Consider the following 24,896-nt stretch of genomic DNA (forward strand, 5'->3'; position numbering starts at 1 on the left):
CATGACTACTGAGTGGGCAATAGGCGTGACCTGGAAAAGATGATGCATCTTGGGTTTCTCTCTCATTTTATAGTTCTTATCTGTCCATGAATACTTCGGGGACTGACTTCATGTAAAGCAAGGTGAACACAAAGAGACTGTTGAATGCTTGTAAGCAGAAAAACTAGTTATGTAATTAGCTTTCTGCTTATATGCTTCAATTTGAAAGCCTAAAACCCCTGGATATTTATTGGTGGTAATGGAAAACTGCATACAGTACAAAGATGGAAGTGGTTAGATGTTATAAAAATGTATATTGTTTAAAAAAAGGCAGATACTAGCTTAGTAACTCCTTGTAGTGCCAGGCATGTAAGCACAAATAACACTGAGGTAATTTTTTTGTTTGACAGTATTTTTATACAATATTTTTCATTCTAGAAAAGATATCTTTCTGCCTTTGTAACAAATCAAATTTTGTGATCTCTACTGCTAAACTGGACAGTGGCAAGAACTATTAAATGTTCAGAAATGCTCATCGGCCTGCCATCCATCTCTTACATTCTTGAAATCTTTCTCTTGTATTTCTCCTCTCAAAGCCTTGTCCTTCTTTGCTGCCATGTCATAGGTGCTCCTCTTCTGTGTGGTATGGATGATGCCCATCATCCACCTACCTGCTTTCTGCTGGCTCCTTGTTCACTCTCTTCCTAATTATCTTTAGGACTCTCATCCAAACAATAATTGCCTTACTAATTAGCACAGCAGAACGGCAATCTCAGTGACATCTTTGTAATACTCCTGTCCCCTCAGCAGAAGTCCAGTGGTGACAGCAGCAGTGGTACAGTTGATAAGTTTGGGTGGTAATTCCTTAAGCAGAAATTGATTCCCTCGTAAATTGGAGGAAATATGGCTTTTAACTGAGCATAACCGGATGAGTTTAAGGAGAGAATTAACACTATTTCCAAACAATGGAGCAGAGAGGAAAAAGCAGGCTTTAGCCAGTGCAGTTCCTGAAGAAAACAAATTGTCAGGGACAACATGGGCTCATTTTTATTTCTTTGGTGAGAGTTAGCACAACAAGTTTTGAGACTTTAAGGCTTGCAGAACTGGAGTTTCCATTCCTGTGTCTTTCATCGCTGCAGGTGCTGGAGACTCTCTTGTGACCAGAAACTTGCTAGGGATGTGTTGGAAGGAATCTCTTTATCTGAGGGGTTTTACAAAGTTGATTGATCCTGGTAGCATATTAGTAATGTTGCTTTACAGCAATGTGAGGCATTGCTTCTCTTAACATTTTTGAATGAGTTGACTATTGTATAGCACATCTATAAATACAGGCTGGCCTAAGGTGTATATTGGCTTTTTTTTTGACGAGAATTCTGTTGTATTTCCAAAGCGGCAGATTCTTTTGAAATCCTGAACTCCTGAGTCCTGTATGAACAGGAGCACAAGCACTATACCCAGGGAGGTGATCACCCCTCTCTGCACAGCACTTGTTCGAACATACCTGCTTTACTGTGACCAGTTTTGGTGCCCCAACAGAATAAAGACATGGATAAATCAGAGAGGGTTCAGTGGAGGGCTCCCAGGATGGTTGGGGCTGGATCACTTGGCCTGGAGGGACAGCCTGAGGGACCGGGGCTTGTTCAGCCTGGAGACAAGATGGCTTCGGGGGGAAACCAAGGTCTCCCCGGCATCTACGAGGAGCTTATTAAAAGCATGGAGCCAGGCTCTTCAGAGGTGCATGGTGGTGGGAGGGCAAGAGACAAACACTGGAAATTGAAAGAAGAGAGGTTCAGGCTGGATATAAGAGCAAACATCTTCACCGTGAGGATAGTCCGTCAATGGGACGGGTTTTCCCAGAGAGCTTGTGCAGTCTCTGTCCTTGCAGGTTTTCAAGGCCCAACTGGATAAAGGCCTGAAGAAGCTGGTCTGCTCTCACAGCTTGAGCAGGAGGTTGGACCAGAGATCTCCTGAGCCCCCTTTCTGTCTTGTGGTACTGAGAACAAGATGTAGTACGTTGTCATAGCTCTGACACGAGAGGCATTCTTTTTTCAGATTTTGGATTTATCAGCAAATCAAGCATGTACTTTGTGTCAATAGATAAAAGATATGTCAAAAGATAACCAGTGGTCCAAAACTTGGTGCTTCTTCTAGAGGAGGAAATGACTTAGTGAGAGATATGATGTAACGTGTTTTCCTGACCCAGACAAAGTCTGTTCTGAATCAGAAAGAAGTCTGTTCCTGATGTTTCTTTTATGTCTGAAAACCAGAAATTGTTTGGTCTTCTAAGTCACAATAATTTTAAAAACCTATGTTCACTTATTATCCTGGAAAGTGGCCATTGTACTCTACTAAGCTTTGAATGTTCCAGAACACAAAACATATTCCAACATTGAGATAGGAAGGATCACAAGACCATGTGCTGCTTTTATGATTTCCTTTAATTTTTCTATGCAATTCATTTATATTTTACTTTCCTTCAGGTTAGCATCTAATCATTGTCACCATCTTCAGTAGCAGACACATTGCTGTTTGCAGGTTGTCTAAAACATATACTTCTCTTTTAACTCTCCCATCTTTATTTAAGCGATCGTATCTCAGTAGTGCTAATATAAATCCATATTACAAGATGTGTTTTAGCTTTAAGAAAATATTCTTAGATTTATTCATTATTAGAGATTATATACTATCAGCTAGTTTCCTACAACCTTTTGCTAATTTGTTTTTTTAAACGAGTGTTGTGTACACTCTGCATTCTTATGTTCGCTTGCAGATCAAAAACAGAGGCAGTAACATACAGAGACTTCAGTCTCACTTCTTAGTAAAGAGATGGCGATAGTGCTCTAAAAGTGCAGTAGGAACGACTCATGAGTCAGAATCACAAACTCCATCTTGCTCTCCCTCTTTCAAAAGGCAGTTGGTGGAGCTGTACAACAGTGACAGCCTCGTGGATTGGGATGGGAGAATCAGGCATGCAGTGCTTGCTTTAGCTTCTCTCCCTTGGATGAGTATCACACACCGCACCCTTGATACCCTCACCGGCTCTGTGTGGATGCACTAGGTTTGGTATCTTTTACAGTCAAATCTGAAAGAGCCAATGGATGTGAACAGCTGACATAATGAAATCTATACATTAACTGCTGTATTTTGGTTTTAGAACAAAAACTGTGAACATATATGCTGGAGAGAGAGAATTTTCCAAGATTATTATTTTGATATGTGATAGACAAGAGGGACAAAAGGCCTTTCCAGAGACTTTTCCATCGATGAGAAAGTATTACACACTGTTGTGTTCTCGAAATCAGATGAGAATAATTGTAATATCTGCATGGTGTAAGGAGCCTCATCCTCTTGGGAAAATTACAAGTAGTTTGCTCTGGTTTATGCTAGACCTGGAGGATAGGTAATGCATGTAAAGAAACAGACCTGATATTTTTCAAGCAGCGTATGTGAGGATGAAGGCTGGAACAAAAGACTAATGCCTGAAACCAAAAGGACTTGTGGCTTCCGACACACTTGGAAACTGAGCTTAGATTTAGCCCACTGATGAGGATATATGTATTTTATGTAGCATTTTTATCCTGAAGTAAATGGTGCCATGCAGCATGAAAGCTGCTCACATGGTGTTTCTGGCAGTATCAGAGAAAACAAGGTTGCAGATGCTTAAAGGTTTATCTTGCCTGCCAGAGATACCTGGGCCAAGTCACAAATGAACTGCTGTTTTACAAGCTTGAGATTTCAGTGAGCCTGGGTTAGGGAAATTTAATTAATTAATTCCTTAGTCTTCACTGTGTGCAATTTAACAAAGGTGTTGATAAGAAAACCTTTCCTAACATAAGCAGTGAGCAAATTGCAGTGTTTTATGTCATGACAGTCATTGATTGCTGTTAACAAAAGATCATGACTAGGAAATCAAGATTTCAGTAGTAGATAATGGGCTGGAAAATAAACTTATCAGAGGCTGAAAAATATTGTAGACAACTACTGTATGACAGCGGTTTCTTCAGAGTACATGCTTGCCAAGCTAACTCATGAAGATATATGGAAAAAAGTTAATTATTTAAACAGATGGATACTGTATTTACAGTATGGAAATGAAGGGTAGCAAGCAAAAATATGTATTAAAGTGGTTGTTACATTTGAGATAGTAAAATAGGGAAGACTTCACTGTATATAATTAACGTCAACACTTTTAACAAGTTAAAAAGCAAACAAGCAAACTAACCCCCAAACCTTCCATTTGTTACCTGGAGTAGATTAAAAATGTTACATTTGAATACCAGGTAGGGATTGTACATATAGAAATAATCTGATAAAATGCAAAGAAAATATTTTTTTTTCCTTCAAAATTTGCCATTGCTAACAGAATTTCATGCTAAATTTTCAAGGAAGTTATTTTTAAGTATGCAGAAAATCTTAATGACTTGAACCAAAATCCCAGATAAAAATATACTGAAGATCTGGAACAGAGAATCTAAATTGGCACTTTTAACTGAGCTGAGGCAAATTGAGATGATGGTTGCCATGCTTTCCTTCAAATTCTTTCCTTTTCTAGTTGTCTTTCTGTTTCCTTGTTGTCATCCCAGATGTGCTTTCCATTTTTCCTCTTTTTCAATGAGCCCTTGTAATTTTGTGGCTGACCCAATCTTTGTCTTTCTCTCTGTGCTCTTGTATTGACACATAGCATTTTATATTTTAAATCTTTTTTCTGAGTTGTCTTTCTGCAATTTAAAACCCTTCCTTTGTGATATCAGCTGTTGATTAATTAATACAGCCAAAAGTTATATTTTCATTTTTCCCTCAAAGTCTTCAATTTTTCACCTGCTTCTGTCTCAGTAAACACCACCACAGTTCAGCTTGTTGTTATTAATAATCTTGGTTTACCTTTGCTTAAGGGCTTAGACATATAACCAAGTTACCAGAGCTTTAAAAAGTTATCATGAGTCAACCAACTTGTGTTAATATCCATGTGTGTGCTGACAGTCTGAGACAAAAGTGAGATGATTCAGGTTCATGCAGCTTGCAATCATTTCCTTGGGTGTATTTTTCTTCCTTCGATACTTGTCTCTGAGTTATTCCACTGGCAACATCTTAGCTCTGTCATTGCTCTGACTTTTCCTTACAGCTCAAAATCATCAATAATTTAATCCCATCCTCTAGATCCAATTAATTGTCTCGAAAAATCAAATCCCGTTTTTTTTCTTTAGTTTGGGGGATTTTTTTTTGTTTTTAAAGTTCTCAATTATGTGACTATATTGTTGATAAAGCATATTTTGATAAGCTAGGAGACCTCCTTATATTCCTATCATTGCCCTCTTCCTCAAAAGCACTTTCTCTTGTTTCATAAGTGTGAGAATCTGTCAGAATATACAGAGCTACCAGATTATCCTCCTTCAGAGGTTTTCACAGAACTAATCCCTGCCATAATACATATAGAAAACTTAGTTAAACAACAACCCACCATGGTTATGCAAGAGATGAGTCATAATGCTGGTATCGAATATTTAAAAATGCTTTATTTTCTATTGCATTGCTACCTTGATCCCTTTCTTATTCCTTTTTTTCCTGCTCATATTCTCTCATCCTTTAGATTGCAAGTTCATTTAGGCAGGGTTTTTCATTCACTTTGTGACTCTACAGTGCCTGGTACAATAGGGTCTCAAGCAGTTTTCCCTTTTAGATGGTTTTTACAAAACATGGTAAGCTATAACACACCAGAGCATCTCACAGATTTGGGGAAAGCTTAGCTCTGACTGAGGGGTCTGTCTGTTTGCTAACCAGGCTGAGCTCTGCAGCAGCCCTTTTGGAAACAATTTGCATATTGCCAAAGTTTTTCTGCAGAGTTGCCATGAAAAGGCTATAATTCCTCTAAAAGTACCTACTCATGCTACTTTTCCTTAGCAAAGCAACAGGAATTAGCCTAAATTTGGCTAATGTGAAATGTGAGTGCAAATGTGTGGAGTTTTTTGGTGTGTGGGGTTATTTTGTTCTTTGTTGTTTTGTTTTTCCCTGATAAAGTACCTGGTACAACTGTTTACCTGGTTCATGAGTCCCAAAATCTAGGCTTCTGCAAACCTAAGAGCTGTTTTAAAAACCTGTGCTTTCATCCAGCTGTCGATTGGATTAGTGCCTTGGAAACCTGTTAATGTTGAGCTGGGTGCTGAGATCAAGCTTTCCAAAGTCATGTTAAGGGTAAAGAGAAGACTGGTTTCCCATATAATCTCCTTTTTAATCACATTGCCACCCTAAAGCTTCCAGCTGTTCTAAAATTTCACTCCTCCTGTTATTTGAACATCCCCCATGGCATGTCATAGCAATGCCCAATTAGCTCTAAACAACAATAAAATTCTAATCAAGCTTGGTTTTGTTTTTTAAATGCAAACATAGCAGAGGATCTCAGCGACTACTGTAGGAGCTGGTAGCCCTCCTTGTATAGTAATTGTGGGAGAGCACAGTTTTACAGCATTTAAGTGTAAATGTGTTTGTAGTGGGCAAATGGCCAAGTGCTGCCTGGCCCATGCCAAGGACCAGAGGACATCAGGACTAGACTTGGCAGTTGCCATGCTGTTAAGTGTCCATGGCCCTTACACAAAGAGTCAACAATTCCTGCTTGATATTCCCCTTAATGAACACATGACGTCTTTCCTTTTTCCTTTGTTAAAATATAGCTCTTCACTTTGTCATGCACACCTAATATATATGCCAAACAATTAATTGGAATTAATTTGGTCTTTCCATAAAAATTCTGTCCTCAACTAATTAACATCAATATAACATTGTGTAGCATTCTCAGAGCAGCATTTTGTGCTTTCTTCAACATCGTTCAAAATAATGACGTTGCTTAGACATCTGGAGAAAACTTCATAGATAAGAAATTTTCACCTTTACCAGCTGTGGCCACTCTGCCAAACTGAGGTCCCTACTGATGCATTTGTGGGAGTGCTTCTCACCTTCTAATTGTGTGGCTCATATATTTCAGGTTGGTCAGTTTATGATGAAACAGGACAATCTGTATTCCCTGTTGGCATTTTATAATTTGCCAATGTCAGCAGTTTCACTTCATGCTAAACTTCAACATTTCACATTTTACCTTTGTTCTAAATCAGTTTTAAATACTTTTAAGTGAAACAAAAATTTTATGGAAATAACCTTTCAACATTGTTTTTCCTTTACCTTATTTTGTAGTACACAAGAAGTGGTAGCACATCACAAGGACATAATATACCATCTCAAATCATGTCCTAGCAGGACACGTGATGTTGTTCTTACTATTTCAACAAGATTAGAAGATAAACACTTAGCAATATATCTGTATAAGTTCTGAATATTGAGATGAATTGTTCTTCTTATTGGCACAGTGAGGCCTGAGATTTCCATATTCAAGGTATAAATCAATGGAGACATAAAGATATTTCTCCTTTTGGATTTAAAATTCCCTTCCGCATTAAATGAATGAAGAGATGAAAAATATATCTAGGAGAAGAACCCGGTATTATAAATGAAGAGTTTCTATATATGTGCAGTCACATGTATTTCCTTATTTCTTGTAAAATCTTGTTGTGTGTTTGCTTACTGCTTCATGCCTTCATTTAATAAATAATCATGTAAAAAGTCTCTACTTGAAGGAACTTGTTTGATCTTTCTAAGAAGAGAATTATTTGAGAATTTTCAGTAATTTGGAAAGTTATGTGTCCTAATGATATCCAGTTCATGTGGATTACCCTGTTAAAGAGAAACTCATGGTGCTCAGAGAATCACTTTTCTTTTTTACATAAGGAAGGAAGACATAATATAAAGGCCATGACTGAATTTGCGAGTGTAATGATAGCTATATTAACCCAGTGAGAATTTATTACAGTAACAGACCAAACACATCAACAGATTTTGCACTATGAATGTAACACTGCATTCAAAACCTGTACTTAAGCTCCAACTGTACTGACCAAAGTTAAGCGTGGCTACAGAAAACTAACAAGAGAGAATAAGAGATCTAGAGGCACCACCTAATTTAACTAAGGAGTTTCTACCTGCAAGTAAAGGAGAATAATAAAAAAACCTCTTACTTGAAGGACCCAGTCTCTTGAAGATGATACACTTCTACAGTACTAAAGAAGACATGTATGGTCTTGAAGGCAAAAGGAGCTCAAATGTGATCACATATGACCACTAGCAGTGTGAAAAGCATGGGTTCATATTATAAGAATACCTCATAGAAGCTACTCATTTTATATAATAAGTGGTAAGATAAGTGGTAAATATTTGTCAAGCATGTCATTAAAACAAGAAATTATTTTTCAAACAAACTGGGTCTGTAAACCTCCCAGGTAAGGAGGAAAAGAAAAGGAAAAAAGAATAAATAGATGGGGTAATTATTAACATGCCTTATCTCACTTTTATTAGACAGTTTCCCGTGAAAGATGAGGAATTGGGGGCTACAGTAGCATATATTACATACATATATTACTGCAGCTCTTCCATATTTCAGTGGAAGGAGATGGAGACCTGCAGAATCTCAGAAAGGCTGAATTTCAGAAGCTCTTGGGAAAAGATCCATACTGTTCTCTAGAGCAACCCCAAAACCCTGTGTAACCCAGGGAAGAAATGTAGTTTCCTTAGCTCATGAATGGACAATGTACATCCACTTGGCCCTATTTTCCTTGAATAGTCAAGGTATTTGCACTGTAGTGTCATCATATTTTTTATCTAAGTTTGAATTTTTTTTATCTTAAAGTGGTTTAATACATTCTTAAATAAAATAATAAAAAATAATAAAAATAGTAGTTTATAAAATGAATTAATGGTAATTGTATGCACCCCCTTTTCCTGGATTGCCCTGGTGTCAGGCTTTGAGGTTTTTTTCCATATTCAAGAAGTGAAGAAGTTCCCAGCTTCTGCTTTCCACAGAAAATTTACATGACCATGTCCGTCCCACTGGGAAAATAAATGTAATGTTGAGTTTGATTCATGTGATTTGTCAATATAATTAAAATAAATGGAATCATTATGATTTTTTTGGATGTGTATTGGGACTGTGGCCAACACAAGACATGACCAGCACTGTAAATGATCTCTGTGGCCTGGAAGCTGGAATTCCAATTTTAGCAATTCAGGCCTGACCCAAAAGGCATTTTGCCCTCTTAGGAGAGACAGGAATTATGTTTCTGTGCTTCATGAATTTTTTTTTTTTATAGGGTGAGGACCAGTTAGGCAGCATCCACTCTGGACAGCAGAATGAACAATAGTAAAAGTGAAGCCATGCCACTTGGTCAGTGGAAAATATGATGTGTTGACTGTGGAAGTGCTGTAGAAAGCTAACACCCACAGTGGCCGTTGTGCGATTGCCGTGTCAGGCTTAATGGCTGGTTAGTTTGTTTTATTTAAAGGTAGTGTTACCTTGGGGTTGGTTTATGACACTGTGCCTCACTTGCGGGCAGAGTGGCACGGAGGAACTGCAGCGCTGGTGGGGAGGGGTTTGGATGTGCCCTTTCTGAAGGGGGTTGAGTGTTGAGGGACCCCAGAGTGTCCTAGGGGCTGGGACTCTATGGGGGAGTTCATCACGGTCTCAGCTTTCATTAATGCTGTGACAACGTCAAGAGTTTTGACCACAGGCCACTGTTGTGTCAACCATAATAGGATTTAAACTCTGAACTTCTGTCTGCTTGTTGCTGCTCGTCTGTTGCCACTGTTTCCATCAGGGAGCTGCATCAAAGTTGTGGCAAAGGGAAATTTTAAAGAATAGCCAAATTTGAAAGGCTCTGGGGAGGTTACAGGGCCTCTGGGTATTTTCTTAACGGACAAGATTTTTTGAAAAAGTCAACAGAAGTTTGAGTGTATTTCTTTTCTTTTCTGCTTCTTTTGCTTTAGCTCAGTAGGCGTTTTAGTTTTGGAAGATCACTATAACATAGCAGATGTGTCTGGACTCCTGTAAGCAAAATATCCCTTGGAGAATAATTTTCTTTTGATCAGTTCAAAGACAGCTTATTAAACTCTATTCTGTAACTATTACGGGCTTCAGGAAAGAAAAAAATAAAACATTTGGATAGTTAAAATTTACCTTTATTTTAAACTGTCAGTTTAGTGTTTGCTCTAATAGTGGTTACTGTAGGCTGCCGCATCACTTGTGATTGGGCAATTTTGTTGTTATGCAGACACAAACCATGGCAGGATTCGGTCCTTCTTGGGAGATGCTGACATACTATGACATGTGCGTGATTACTGTTCTCAGCTGTAATCTCTATTCTCTGTTTTTCTCTAACTGTAAATTTATATCAAAGGCAGGAGCTGCAGTAAGCTACAGTGATCTTTTTCAACTAGAATGTTGCATGTCTGTCAGTCAATCATAAATGCCCTAGAAAACCATGCCTTAGTATGTTATTCCCCTGTCAGTTTATGAAAGGAAAGAGGGTGACTCTGAAAAGCAGAATACAGAAATTCAGTGTTTTGTTTGGCTTTTGCCATATTAGGATCTAATATTTATGTGTTAAGTGGTCTGTTGCTGTTATTCTTTGCTTCTTTCCTCTGCTAATGTCAGGAAAATATAAGCAGTGACTAGGGGGTTAAGTTCCTGCTCAACAGGCGTATTTTTGGATTTACGTTTTTTGTAAGAGAGCTCAGAGTGGAGCTCAGCGCTTTGCAGCGGAGGGAAGCGCTGTGTGACAGAGCCGAGCGTCCAAGGGAAACGTGGCTCGCAGCAGACATACATGACGGGAACGAGACGCTGTACCAGCTCTTCCAGTTTCACAGGGACCTTGCGTTTTCCAGCTGTTTACCCTTGAGATGTAAAATGGCAATTTGGCATAGGCTAACAACCTGGTGTGATGTGAGCATCTGCGTAAAAGGCTGCACATATGGAGCATGCCCAGTGATATGAAGAGCCTGTTACCCCACCCCCAGCCAATCTAGGAAGAGATGAAATGAACTTTGCACTTGCAAATGTCACTGAATACATTTTGCACAGGATTTTAAAAGGTTCTCTTCTAAGCACTATTTTTAACAGCCAAATCCGCCCCCCAAAACAGAAAGGAAAAAGCCCTAGGTATTTTTCTGTGATCGATTGCAGTTTATGATCAGCTGAAGCATCTCTCACAACATTTGCCTGAAGTCTGGTTTATTTTACGTTTTTATCATTCAGGTTGAGATTTTTGGAGGTGGTGTGGATTTTTTGGGTTTTTGGATTTTCTTTTTTTTTTTTTTAACTGGCATGAGAAAATTTAATAATTTAATTGCAGTAGAATACTTGGAAACAGTGAGGCTACAAGCTTAAAAGGCAGAGGGAAGAGAAGGAAGGCTCTCACAGCAGAGCATGGATAGGAAAGGAGCAGTGATTCTGCGGTGCTCAGTGTGCACATGTTTTATGAGATCAGTGCCGGGCGCTGCAGCTGCGGACAATAACTGAGCTGTCTGGCTAATGAAGGCCACCTGGATCAGGCTTCTGAAAAGAGCCAAAGGAGGACGTCTGAAGAATTCTGATATCTGTGTAAGCCCTACGTTTTCATTATCAGCATATATTATATGTATTGCAGAGAGGGAGAGAAAAAAAGACGGTGAGGAGAGGACAGTTGTTTTCATTCTGATTGAATTAGTAGAACTCTATTTTGTATGCAGGGAGATGCAGAGGGAAAGCAGAGCTGTCATTATTTATAGAGCTGTTCTGGCATTGTGACTGCTTCCATTGTGGCGATACAGGGACATGTGTTGAGTCCAGACGGATTTTATTAGTTGGAAGTTGATTTGTGGTCATTTGCATGTTTTGCTGAAGGGCAGAGATGGATACGAGCCATTTGCAGTTCTGATGGGGAAAGTGTGTCAGGTAAAGAGGTTGCCCTAAAATAAAAACGGATAGCAGAGGTTAAATCTGTTAGCAGTGATATTGTGTAATGGTGATTATTGATAGTAAATTTGCATTTTGATTATAAAAAGTCTGTTTCCTTGCTAATACTGTCACTGTTTAGAGTTTTAATTTTTATGGAGCCATCCTTGAAGCTGCTGTGTCCTTCAGCCCTGCACTGCACCACTGCTGTAACTCTACAGAGCAACTGGCTCTGCTTGCTGAAAAGCACACAAATAAGAGCACGGGGATAGTGCAGGAAATAAAACACTGGGGAAGGCACCTGCACTTTTGGAAAGTCTCCAGAAGAAAACATTTACCTAGCCAAAATTTTTCTAAGTGACTTTCCCTTTTGGGCACTTATTCTCTTTTCAGGGATACAGAAGTAAGAGAAAAGGCAAGGTGCATAACCACTTCTACTTTTTGTTTTTTGAACACTGAAACAACTTGTGACATTATTTTTCCTTGTCTTGTGCAGGGTTCGGCGGACTCCTACACCAGCCGTCCATCCGATTCAGATGTATCTCTGGAAGAAGACAGGGAAGCAGTGCGGAGAGAGGCAGAGCGACAGGCCCAGGCACAGCTGGAAAAAGCAAAGGTAAGGTGGTGTTTCATGTCACAGACTCGTAAAATGTTCGGCTCTGAAGGACTGTCATCTCATCCATTACTGATACAAATGTTTTTAATGTGATAACATATAGCATAAGATCTCTCATAAAGATTTTCCAGACAGCAGTAGAAAATATATTTTCCAGGAAAAATCAGTTAGAATCAGTTTTCCATAAAGGGCACTTGACTGACTTCTGTATTTCAGAACAAACTTATTTAAATGTGTGCATTTCTTCTTTTATTGAATATACACATTTATTGCAGTGTATCGTGTCAAAGCTTTGAGTTCCTATGGGAGATGTTTCTGAAAGTTTGTCCATGAATTGCTGTGGCACTCAAAACTTACACTTAGAGAAATCAGCCCTCAAACATCCTATTTATCTTCCTTCAATGAAGGGTCAGTCTGTACAAGTCACATGTAAATAGGGACAATCTGTTACAAAGGTCTTTTATTCCTGAAGACTTCACTGACTTTCTTTACAGTTTGTGTGTTAAATGACCCCGTGAGTAATACACTCTAGGACTTGTTAAGATTTCTCCTTCTTCTCCATACTCTTGGCAGGTAGTGACAATTTAGTAGGAAATACTAAATGAGCTTTAGGTTCTTGCTGTGTGTTTATATATTTTCCATGAGATGCATTTAGGACTGTGAGGGTTTTAGCAGTGAAAAGGTATGGGCTTGTTTTTCTTTCATCCATGCTGTATCTTTAAATACTATTGCACCTGTAAAAATCATGCTTATCTTATTTTTTTATCATTCATCTATCACTTTGTTCCAGTTTTTCTTTTTTCTATGCTATCTGCCAGATCTCAGTGTATTACTGTTTTCCATATTCTGTTTTCCATTTTCATATCTTATATTTAAATACAGTATTGAGATCCTTCCTCAGATCTATCTGATCTGCATTTCTCTCTCACTTTCTCCCCGACTCCCCTCCTCCATTTTGCCTTCTTTTTTATTTCCTTATCTCCCTTCCGTCTCCCATTCCGTTTCCTTTTCCGCTGCTAGCTTTGCCTCTGCCCATTTACGCCACCTGTTTTACAAGGGTTCCTCAGAAATTCGGGAGTTCAGATCATTGTGCTGTACACCTGATGGTATGGCGGGGACCAGCTCCATAAATAACACAGTACTATAATGCAGAAGCAGACAGCTTCATCGAGCTAGAAAGCTTGGAACAGGGAAGCCAAAGATGGTTTTTTGAAAAATGTAATTGTTGACTAATAAGAGCTCCTAAAGCAGCTTTTTAATAAGATGCTAGAACTTGCCAAGAGATCCTGAACATCCCTTTGAAGTCAGGTCCTGCTGTCCTGGGATCGGTATAGCAGAAATGCCACAGAAGCAGCCCGCTTCTTCCCCTCCACCTTGTATCTTAGAGATGTTGCTGATTGTAATCAGGAGGTTCAGTTTTATCAGGGTTGCTTTTTGCTAGTGTGAGATTTCTTTGCTCTTAAGAAAGATGATAAAGGCTGTGCTGAAATTCAGGTGAAGTGTTGAATTTTATCAGTAAATGCACAATCTTTCAGAGTTGAAGTAATAATATCTTGCAGACTAATCAGGGTAGCAGTACAGCACTTGCTGCTGAACTGATGCATCTCTTAGCAATGAGTAAATCTATGCGAGTGTTGCTATGGGAATTTGGCTTACTGATGCTGGCTTGAATACATGGACAGCCCTTATGTAATATTCATGACCTCTAACACAGCTGCCATTGTAGTTTGTAGAGAAACTACTAGCAGACCCTGACTTTTTAAAACTGTATTTCTATACATCAAAGCAATGTTCTCACTCCAGCTGGCATAAGATATAGTCTCTAGGTCTGACACCGTCTGAGACTGTAAGACAACTTGTGAACAGTCAAAGTAGCAAAGGCACTGCCAAAATCAACCTGCTACAACAATGGGTAATTCCAGCCATATAGAAAACACAAAATGAATTATTTAAATCATTTGTGCTTTAAAATGGATTAAAGCTGGAATTACATTAGCGGTTTTGTTTTTCGAGCCAAATGTTAAAAATCGTTCCAGGCTGTAATGTACGGAAATAGTTTTATGTAGTGGCTATAGTAGTGTAATATTTAAATTAATAATATTAAATAAAATATTACATGCATTTGATGCTTACATTTGAAATAAATGTTTAAAACTATGCAAATTAAACCTAGCCCGGTAGATCTAAAATATGTCAGGGTGTGCTTTTCTGCCTTTATTGGTGATTCAGTACTTCACCTCCCCGAAACACAGTAAGTTACTGGAGCGGTAACTTCTGTTGGTACTGCCTGGCTCCTGTGTGCACCCAGACCTGTTTCCCACAGGCAGCAGGTTTTGCTGCCTGCTCTCCACAGCTGCCTTGCCTTCGCCCTGACCAGCTATCAGGCAGAGCAAGTGATGCAGCTGCTTTAACTTTTTCCCTTTTAATATTGTGAGTGGAAGCGTTGATCCTAAATAAAGTCATTAGAATTGTATTTGTCACAGGAATTAGAAGAGGATGACATACATGAATAATGCAGTGGTGGAGGGAAAATGATAGTGAATTAAGGGTAGAAAAAAAAATTGTTGAACTGTGTCACGCACTTAATGAAAACAGTTTAATGACATCCATTTTCCTTCCTTACAGCTAGGGAAAACACCTTAAACTGAAGAGAAAAATATAGTAATAAAGCACACAATGGCAAGTTGTTAGGAGGATTTTAAGGTTTTTAAGTTTGGATTTTTATGGATTCTAAGTGTTTGTGTAACATGAAGCCAGAGTATAATATACAGATCTGATACGCATCCAAACAGGGAAAATAAAAACAAAAAAGCTTGTAAGAAAACACACATTCTGGCTGGTTTTATTTATTTATTTATTTTATACAAGCATTGCCTCTCTGGAAAATGGTTAAGCATATTTTGCTGACTCACTTTGGCATGTGACTTACTGTAAGGAAGGTGGGGCCACGGGCGCATGTTTGGAGTCATCCAGTGATGGAAAATTAAGAGGTAACTGATGAGGCTACCTGCAGGCCAGCAGCTAATCCCAAGGGAAACAAATCTCAAATGAAGCTGTTAAAACGGAGATGAAATGTTTTGGTTAGAACGGTTTAGCAATGCGAATGCGGAAAGGTTGTTTTTTGTTTTGTTTCAAACAGAAAAAACCTATTTCAAGGTATTGAAGATTTTCTTGGTATCCTCCTCATAGCCCATAGCATGTGGCTATCTCTAGGATGAAGACAGCCTGTGTTGTGGCTGAGTAGGGCATGCTAACAATGCCCAAATCTAACGGCTTTTACTGGTATTTTACTGAATTTCCTATTTCCATAAAAACATGAATCTTAAGCCTTCACAAGCCAAAAAATAAATAAGAAGTCCGATGACATTATTTGCTTTTAGTGTTAATATTTTTAAAATTGCATTTCTACAGAAAAAAAAGCTTTTTAGTTTTGAAGAGTGAGGATTAAAAATAAATGATAGTAAGTAAAGATTTTTTTTTGTCCATTCCTTGCAAGTATTTGGTTAATTATCCCTTAAAATATTGCACCAAGTGAGAGGGATGAGATCAAAGGAAAACTGTGAGGTACGAGTATTAGTGAGACCTTAAAATTCAGTACTAAATGAGCTAACGTTTGTACATAAGAAGGGGGACTTCAATAATGATTTTTGGCCCTCTCTGATGCTGGTAAAATCAATTCAAATATTCCCTTGATTTATTTTGCCTCAAGCACATCATATTTTATGAACTATTTTTTGACTTAAATACAATTAGTCAGGTGGTCTGTAAACCTCTTCCTTCTCTTCTGCAAGAGTAACTTCTTTCTTCTCTTCAGTCTCCTGTCTTCAAATTTTTAGATTTTGCCTCTTTTTTTAATCCCATGGCTTTAGAGCTCCTTGTGTAGAGACAATTTTCAAATGAGAACTATAGAATTTTCAGCATTTTGGAAAATAGAATTTTTTTTTCAGTTATTTCTAACACATTGGATACTGAAAAGTGCCAGTTAATAATCCAGTTTCTGTTTCCAACCTGGGACTAAAGGACAGCCCTATGCTCTTTGTTTTCTGTTAAGGATTGCTCTCAACACCCTTTGGTCCTTAACTTCTTAAACGGCTGTCAAAGTCAGATCATGGCCTTCCAGAAGTTGGTAACTGTGTCCGTAACAGCAAAACTCAATTCCTCTGAGCAATGTTTTGTTTGCACTCCACCTAGTGCTTTTCTGCTAGCATCCGTTTAGGAGTTTGTTAAAACTTGAACTATCCATAGTCCTAGTTTAAAATGCCATTTAAATAATTTTTACGTTCAGATGGTGAACCACTGAAATTTTGATACCAGGCATCCCTTTGCTGGCTCTTAGGCAATAATATAAGCTGTCATGTTTTGGTTTCTTGATGTGTGTTGTAGTAGTGGTGATGGCTTTGTTACCGTGAGTAATAACGCAATGTCGTAAGTGTAATGCATTGCCTCTATGCATGGGTTGGGGACCACAGCTCTGAAACGTGTAGCAGGCTAGGATAATGCCTACATATCCCTGCAAGGCTGAAGGCATGAAAATGATTGTCAGATGTAATTATCCAGTGCAGTGTGCCAAGACTAGTTATTTAAGTATTTATTCACTCTCAGACAGGTTTCACAGTCTCTGAATGACCCCATGCTGCTAGCAGGCAGCTGCAAAGCTAGTTAAGGTATGTCTACTTAAGCTGCAATAGCATTTTTGACAGACCAGAAGTGCCCATCACCTTGATGTGTGTCCTTATATTGTGTCAGCTTGTTCCATCACGGAGACTCTATTTTCTCTGAATTACAAGAACATTGCGGTGCTGAACAGCGCCCAAAGCCGTAGCAACATGGGGTAGCACTTTGTGTTAGCTGTTGTGTATGGTAATATTTTTTTTCATTGATTTCTTCTCATTTGCCCTTTTTGTTTTAGAATAATTCCACTGCGTTTAGATACCATTTAGATAGCTAATGTTGCATGTCAGAGTTGCTGGGATTACATGGGAGCTGGCACAGTGGTCTAGCTGGAAATAAATGAGTTGTTGATCCAAAAGTGCAGTTGCAAATCTGGTTGTTGCTTAGCTGCAGGCGAGTTCTGCATTGCTGGATCTGCTCAAATCAGGTTACAGATATTCTTTTTCTTCATTTTCTTCTTTCATTTCTGCTGCTTTTTCCTAGGACTGCAACATTGGGACGTAAAGCAGCTCCCTTTATACTGCTGTCTGTGACCTATAGTTTTTTCTTGTTTATATTCATGATCTATTTTGTCTTCAATTTAAGTGTATATACACTTGTTCTACGCTAGTACCTGTCATTATGTTGTTTATTTTCCTGAACAGTTTATCTGTTCTCACTGTTGGGCTGCATTGTTTGGGGGCTGGAATTGTTTCTTCCAGCAGGATCTCATGTAACATGGAATCAAATGCTCCAGAAATAGTACCCTCTCTAATTAAAAAAAACACATTTGTCATCTCCCGTTCATACTGTGATTATGGAGTGATCAAATCTGTTTCGTAAGTATCCTTTCCTCTTTTGCTTCTTGGCTGCGAGTAGAAAAAAGAGTGGAAGGGATATTAACACAGCCTAAATTTAGATACGTAACCGTAGATAGATCCTTTTGTATCCTGACATCCTTCAAATAATCGCCATTAAGAGATAAATTGTCTCCGAGGAATAGAGACACAATACTGAGAAAAAGTCTTGAGGACAAGCACAGCTCTTCTGCCTGCTCTCAGCTGCTGCTTTGACATGCGCCTGCTTGCTTCCTTGATGTCTTTGCTCTGACTTCACCTGTATGGTTAAATTACGGTATAAAGCGTGGCAGTACAGGTGTTTCTCTTTGTAAAACTAAATCAGTTCTTTATTAAAAGAAGTGTTGCAGAAATATTTTGACCAAAGTAAGCGTTGTAAGCCAGGTGCAAACACCCGCGTGCATCTTAAATCCTCATCCGGACGTTTTTCTGCTCCTCCTCCCTCGGGTCTCGGTGGCAGAGACAGCCTGCTAGCCGTCAGCCTCTGCTGCGCGGCTGGCACTGCAGAGGTTCCCGCAGAGGTTCCCAAACTCTCACCTGCCTGTTGCTGGCCAGTCGTACGCGGTGACAGCCACGTGCTACCTCCTACCTGTGGCTGCTGAGCCAGGCTGCAGAGTAAGCGTGCTCAGGCCAGCCCTCGCTGCGGCTGGGGCGGTGGTGACCGATGGGTCCGGGTGTCGGGTCCGGTGCTGGTGTGGGGGTCAGCGGGGGCTGCAGAGGGGCGTGGGAATCCTACGACAGGGTGAGAAGTGGCTTTGGGGTTGCTCTCTGTGAGTGGCGGGGGGGGGAGCGTGGTTGATGGACCCTGGGAAAGGAGGAATTAAGGTACGCCTTTGCAGGCTGCTCAGGCTGGCACAAAGGTGAGCTCTTTGGCTGATGTTAGGTAGAGGTAGGTGCTGCTGGTCACTCTAAGCAATTTCCAGTTAAGACAAATATGACCTGCTTCATTAACTTTCTTGAGGTTTATAGGGTCTGATTTACTTTTGCTAACATCCGAGACAGTATGCTGTAGCCCAGACCTTCACTTTTCTCAGCAGCTGGTCCAGCTATCTGAATGCCGTGGGTTTTTAAGTGCTTAGCATACGTCTTTTTACTTAGAAGAGAATACTGATTCAACAATACAGGGGAAATAGGATTTCAGGGCACAGACCATTGTTAAAGGTAGCTAAAATGTTTGTAATCATCTTAAGGTAAATGCTGAGCTTTTTGCATCTGTAGTATCTATTTGGGAATAATTTACATAATTATATCTTTCCTACTCCTAAGTGATTGATGTATATTTCCCATTTCAATTCCAGCTTAATGTAGAATCTGTCTGGAGATTTTTTAGGGGGTTATCTTTTTTTAAATCTTTTATTTTTCTAAAATTAAACGTGTACTTGTAAAATGTTTTCAAGGTAGGCACTACTGATTCAGGTTTATACAAGCATTAGGACTCTTAGTTATTCTTGAGTTCAGTAAAATAAAGGATTTTAAATTTCTGTGGATCTGGACCTGTGTTTATATCTGTCTGTGCTTATGTATGCATTATATATATCCATATACACATCTATGTGTATATATGGATGTACATTTGTATATATGTCTGCACGTATTAGATAACTAGCACTGGTGACTTGAACTGGCCATTTATGTTCTACAGCTGGTAACTTCCCATTGTAAAGTGTTTATTTTGTACTCAGGGAGAACTGTTGTACCAAAGAATTAACTTGTGAGAAAATAGAAGGGTTTTATCAGAGAACAAAGTTATCCTGTGGTCAGACCTGGTGGTGGACTGCCATGGGCTTTCTGGAAGCAGGAATGCGATGGAGTAAGGACTTCAGTGCAGGCAACAGTGGCTCACCTTGCAGAGGTGCCCCAGCTAACCCTGCTCCACGCGATGTGGTGCAGCGGCTTGGAGAAGGACTAGTTTGCACAACAAAAGCATTATGCTTTCTGCTGTTGTACCTAAGTAGCTATTTTCCACCCAGTTCAGGAACTAACCTCATTTCTGTTAGAGCGGACAACTGGCTGATGTGTGTTATTATGCAGGGAAGTACTTGTCATCTGCAACGAAAACAAAGCCCCAGATATGGTTCTTGAGTCCTTGGCAAAGGTCTGAATCCCCTCCCTTCTCACTAAACCACTCTCCCAAAAACACAGGAAGGAAGAAAAAAGAAAAAAACCAGGTATCTGTAGTTCTGGTTTTATACTTAATTGGAAAAAAAAAGTAATGGAAGGAAGCTTCAAAAATGATCTTTTTTTTTCCATAATTGCAACTTGTTTTATAACATTTAATGTAAGATGCCAATGAGTTCTAACTATAGGTAGCAGTAGAGTGCTCTGGTACAAAATTAGACTGACGTTAGATGCCAATTCAAAAGCATTTCCTTTGGAAAATTTAATATTAGTTACATAATCTAGTCACTGGTGGTATAAAACTCAAGAAAAATCAGTAGGAGCCCAAAGTAAACCTGTGATACCTGGGGAGAAGATACTCTGTGTTCCCAGGTTAGGAACATTTTAAGTGCAAAACTCAACTTGAACTATGAAGAATGTCTGGATTCTGCATAATTCATAGTATGAGAGGAATTAATTAAATCTGAAGATTCAGAGAGACCCTCACTGATGCTTTTCTGATTGTGTTCCTGCCAACTTTTCTTCTTTATTCTGTATAAAGCACATCCTAGAGCAAAAAACTTAGCATGAACTGCCCCTAACATTCACTTGGGGAGCCTACAGAAACCACTGAACACCTCCTCTGTGAATTTAACTTCCAATCCCGCCCTGACATTTTCCTCCAGCATTTCATAATTACCTGGATTGTATTCCCAAATTCAATATGATACAAAATATGCAGTGCATAAACCCTCTATTTTATACCTTTAAAATAATCAGTCCTGAGGTGAAATGTATATGCTGAGATACATTTTAGGCTGCCACAAATTATCAAAGATTAAACAGGCATTTGTCCTTTGTGAAAGTATGGATAACTATTTACCCTTCTCCCTCCATTTTTGTGATGTAAATGTCACCAATGGATTTTAGTCATACAATGTTTACAACCACCTAGTTTTATTTTTTACTTACTTGATTGAACAAGTTCAGCTCTAATAGCAAATAAGCAGGCAATCAAATACTTTTATTGGGTCTGATATGAAATCTTAACATATAAGTTTCAGGTGGCATTCTCTAGCTTTAGATGAGATAGTACCCACTGAAATGCTACTTCTGGCACTTATTTTTCTTAAAAACCCTTCTCCTCCTTGCTAAACAGATAAAGAAGATGATGATTGCATTCAGGGTTTTTTATTTAAATCCAAATTTATTGGTAGCAAGACACATGCAAATGGTACCTAAGTTTTAAAAAGTGATACAATGTCAAGCAATACAACTGTGCAGACAATTCAGGTTAATACTGCTGTAGAGAATCCAAGGGTTTCTCCCATTTTCTTTTTCTTTACTATCTCCAGCTTTACTTTGCTTAGTCTCCTCCCTGTCCATATTTGGGTAATTTTAGTGTACTGTAATTGTATTATTACTTTTTTTGTTTATTCTTTTGGTTGCCTCCAATAACGGGCATTAAAATGTGAACTTCTCATTTGATTATGCTTAGAAGTTCTTGCTTCTTGGAATGTTTGGTGAAATAAAATTTTCCCAGCTTTCTGACTCTTATAAAATGATCTTTCTGTGCTAACAGCTTAACCTATTTTGGCTTATGAGTGTAAAATTTGTACATTTTTGTTCTTGGAAAAGTATGATAGTACATTGATGGTAAAATAAAATATGTAAGATAAATATGTGACTAAAATACATATCAACAAGACTGACCTTTATTCTCATTTTGGGAATCTTCTCAGGTAGGTATCTATTTTCAAGGTGATTTGTTGTTTTATTATATCTAGAATCCAAAATCCAATTTGAAAACTGATGCCTCATTTTCAGTATTTTGAACAGAGCTGCATTTGACAGGTATGGAAAGCAGGGTCTAGGTTTTTATTGTGCAAATATACTTGTGTTATTGATCTGCAAGTCATCCTTTTTCAGTGAGTGGAGGAAAAGCGAAGGGAAAAATGTCTTGAAAGGGAAGATGAAGGATCAGACTGCAGCTGCTTTGATTATTTTGACTGGAGATGTCAGATTGTTGAAATGAGAAGAGATGCACCCGCTGTTTTTTGGCTCCATCCTTTCTGCCAATTATTTGAAAATTGAGTTTTAAAAAGTTGTTGGATTCTAGTATTTCACTTGCGGTAAAATAGACACAAAGCACTTGGGGTTACTATAGCTCCCGATCACCTCTGTTTGTCATAAGAGAAACGCTTCCTGACTGAAATAAAAATGAGAAGAAACGCTGAGTACCTGCCATCTTGCAAATCAGCTGTGCACATTGCTTTTAATAATCAGCAGTAATAAATGGCAGTAATTGGAAAGGCAAATGTATTTCTGACTTTTAGCAGCAGTCAAATTACAGCTGAAAGTGTCCTTCCCAGAGGAGCTGTAAGAGAACTTACTACATTTATCCCAGCTCTTTGATTATTTTGACCCTTTATTGCCTTTTCGCAGTGAGTCACGTGTGACACCCATGCAGTACAAGTTTCCTTGCCTTCTCCTGTGGTGCTTCCTGGTAGTTTAATCCAGCTGAGACGTATCACAGAGCCGCCATGGAAGTGCTCAGCTGTATTGCTCATTATTTTCTGCCTTCATAGTAACCCCGGTGCGTCCAGTGAACCTGGTCCGGTGGGGACTGAGCGTGGGCCTGCCTTCTCTTGCTGCCCGGCCGGTGCTGGAGCTGTCTGCTGCAGGCACAGGGATGGATGTGACCTTAGGTTCCCTGACAGGAAGGTGAAGAGGAGGAGGAGGAGGACGAGGAGGAGGAGGAGGAGTGTTTCCAGTGCCTGTCCCCGCTCAGCTGGCAGTGACCTGGGGACGCAGGGAACTCCAGCAGCTTGTGACAAAGGAGATGGGTGCTTCCCCCTCGTGAGGATAAAGCCGTGGAGCTGTGCTGGTGTACATGGCTGTGTATGTGTGAACTCAAATGCAGTTGAAACCCTTACTCGTTCCTCAGAAAGGGGAAGATGCCTTACTCCTAGTTTTAAACTCGACTCAGCATAAAATCACCAGATTAAATCACCCAGCATATAACTGTATCCTTGCTGTTTGCCTTCCAGAGCAAGAGCTTATCTTGGCATTAGGCTCAGTGCTGGTTAAAATCTCCAAGGAAAGCTCTCAAACCAAGAGCTTCTCTTGAAAGCCCATGATTGAGGTACAGGCCTGAGGACCAGGGGAGATTAGGGAAGGGTAAATGGGTCAAAAGAGTTTTGGAAAGGGACAGACGTAATGTGGATTGATTCACACAGCCTTGTTCTGTGATTCTTGAAGAAAATCTGGTGGGAAGGAGGAGATACAGGGAGTTGAACGTTGACATTCTTGAGCAGGTTGGAAAGACTCAACTTGTACCTTGCATTTCTCAGATTTGACAGTCTTTCTCTCACACCTTTTGATTGTGCTGTGTCTCTCTGGCAGTGTGGTTTCATGGCAGTGACTTAGGCTCCAAAGCATTAGTTTAAGAAGTTTCCATGCGCAGCTGCTCAGTTCATTTGTTTTGGTAGGGTTATTTCTAAGCCAGGTCAGTTAACCACAGTGAGCGTGGTGCAGCCTCATAGGCAGACAGTGTGCCGTGGCATGGCGATGTGGATGGAGACAGAGTGCTCCGTACCACAAGACTGAAAAAGAAAGTGTGTACCCTTTTCAGCTGAGAAATACATCTTCTTTTGTCTTGGGTAGGATCTTGCACTTAACCTACTGCTGATCCTAGTTTCTGGTACAGCAGCACATGCTGTTGGTTGTTCATCAGTTGCAAGTGAATTTGATTGCTCTTCAGGGCTTCCCTTCTGAAGTTGTCTGGTGTGAGCAGGGACACGTCTACACTCTTGTTACTTAATCCCAGGAAAAGGAGCAAGACACAAAAGGGCATAAAGCAATGTATTTGCTTTATCTGCTTCACTCTGTCGTGAATTGAGGAGATCATATTTTTGTCTCAAAAATGACATGTTTCAATATTTCTTCCTGAATGCCCCTGGCAAATTCAGGCTAGAAATTTTGCCTTGTGCAATCCAGTGGGTAGTTGTGTTCCCACAGAAGTAAACCTGCATTTTCTCTTTGAACTTCAGTGTGTGTTACAGCAATTCCCCTATATTCATGAGCTATAGATTCTGCTATTACTGCAGGACTGTTGCACACTCAGATGGGAATGAAGACAAGCATAATTCAACAGCTGGAACACAAAATATCAGTATCATCCGGTATGCATCCTTCCTGTCATCACGAAGACATTTTTTGATACCTTTTTCTATGTTTTATTTATCACTGGGTTCTTGAAGCTATGATCATTAATTCTAGGCACTATGAATGTCTGTCCTTGTGCATGACTTCCCACGGATTCTCTCTGTATGTTTCAATCCTGATTTGAAGCTCTCACCACAGTGGTCTTTTGTCACAAAAAACCCCACTACATGTAATCAACCATGCCCACTAAAGCAAACTCCTTTATGAGAGCCTGGAATTGCAGAGGTGAAAGGCTACTAAATATGCCATAGCTGTATCTTATTCTCAAATGTTTGTATGAAACTAAAATTCATCATATGTGTATGAACAGTAAACATTTTATTAATTGTGAACACAGAGACACTTCTCTTTTTGAAAAGCAATAAAAAATTAATGCCTTACTGATACTGTCAAGTTTCTTATGCATGTTTACAAACCAAAATAACTTCAAGTCCTAAATCCATTTCTTTGAGATGCTGCAGAAAGCATATGGTTGTTTTGTGAGATAGTTCATTTAGGTGCTTATATAGAGTATTCAATGGCAGTATTGCAATGATACTGTCTGTTCAGATTCTGTTTATCCATATAATGATAGCATCAAGCTCTAGACATTATAAAAAAAATACTATGCTGATTCTTTTCAAAAGCTCTGAAAAAGAAGTCTTGATTTTCGTCAATAAACTCA

The 24,896-nt window shown here is 39.2% G+C and overlaps 1 protein-coding gene across 11 annotated transcripts in view; it reads left to right on the forward strand.

The window, feature by feature from the left end:
* Nucleotides 1–24,896, forward strand: part of CACNB2 (calcium voltage-gated channel auxiliary subunit beta 2) — a 269,194-nt gene that overhangs the window by 161,434 nt on the left and 82,864 nt on the right. For 7 of the 11 annotated variants that reach the window (XM_069776370.1, XM_069776389.1, XM_069776379.1 and 4 more), the window contains one exon: nucleotides 12,282–12,401. In XM_069776370.1, coding sequence (XP_069632471.1) covers nucleotides 12,282–12,401 — 120 coding nt within the window. Of the gene's footprint in view, nucleotides 1–10,942; nucleotides 11,453–11,752; nucleotides 11,786–12,281; nucleotides 12,402–24,896 lie in introns of those variants that run through there. The other 4 variants (XM_069776414.1, XM_069776423.1, XM_069776465.1 and 1 more) reach the window with 4 other exon arrangements.

This window comes from Haliaeetus albicilla, chromosome 2, assembly GCF_947461875.1.
Source record: "Haliaeetus albicilla chromosome 2, bHalAlb1.1, whole genome shotgun sequence".
NCBI classification, from domain to species: domain Eukaryota; kingdom Metazoa; phylum Chordata; class Aves; order Accipitriformes; family Accipitridae; genus Haliaeetus; species Haliaeetus albicilla.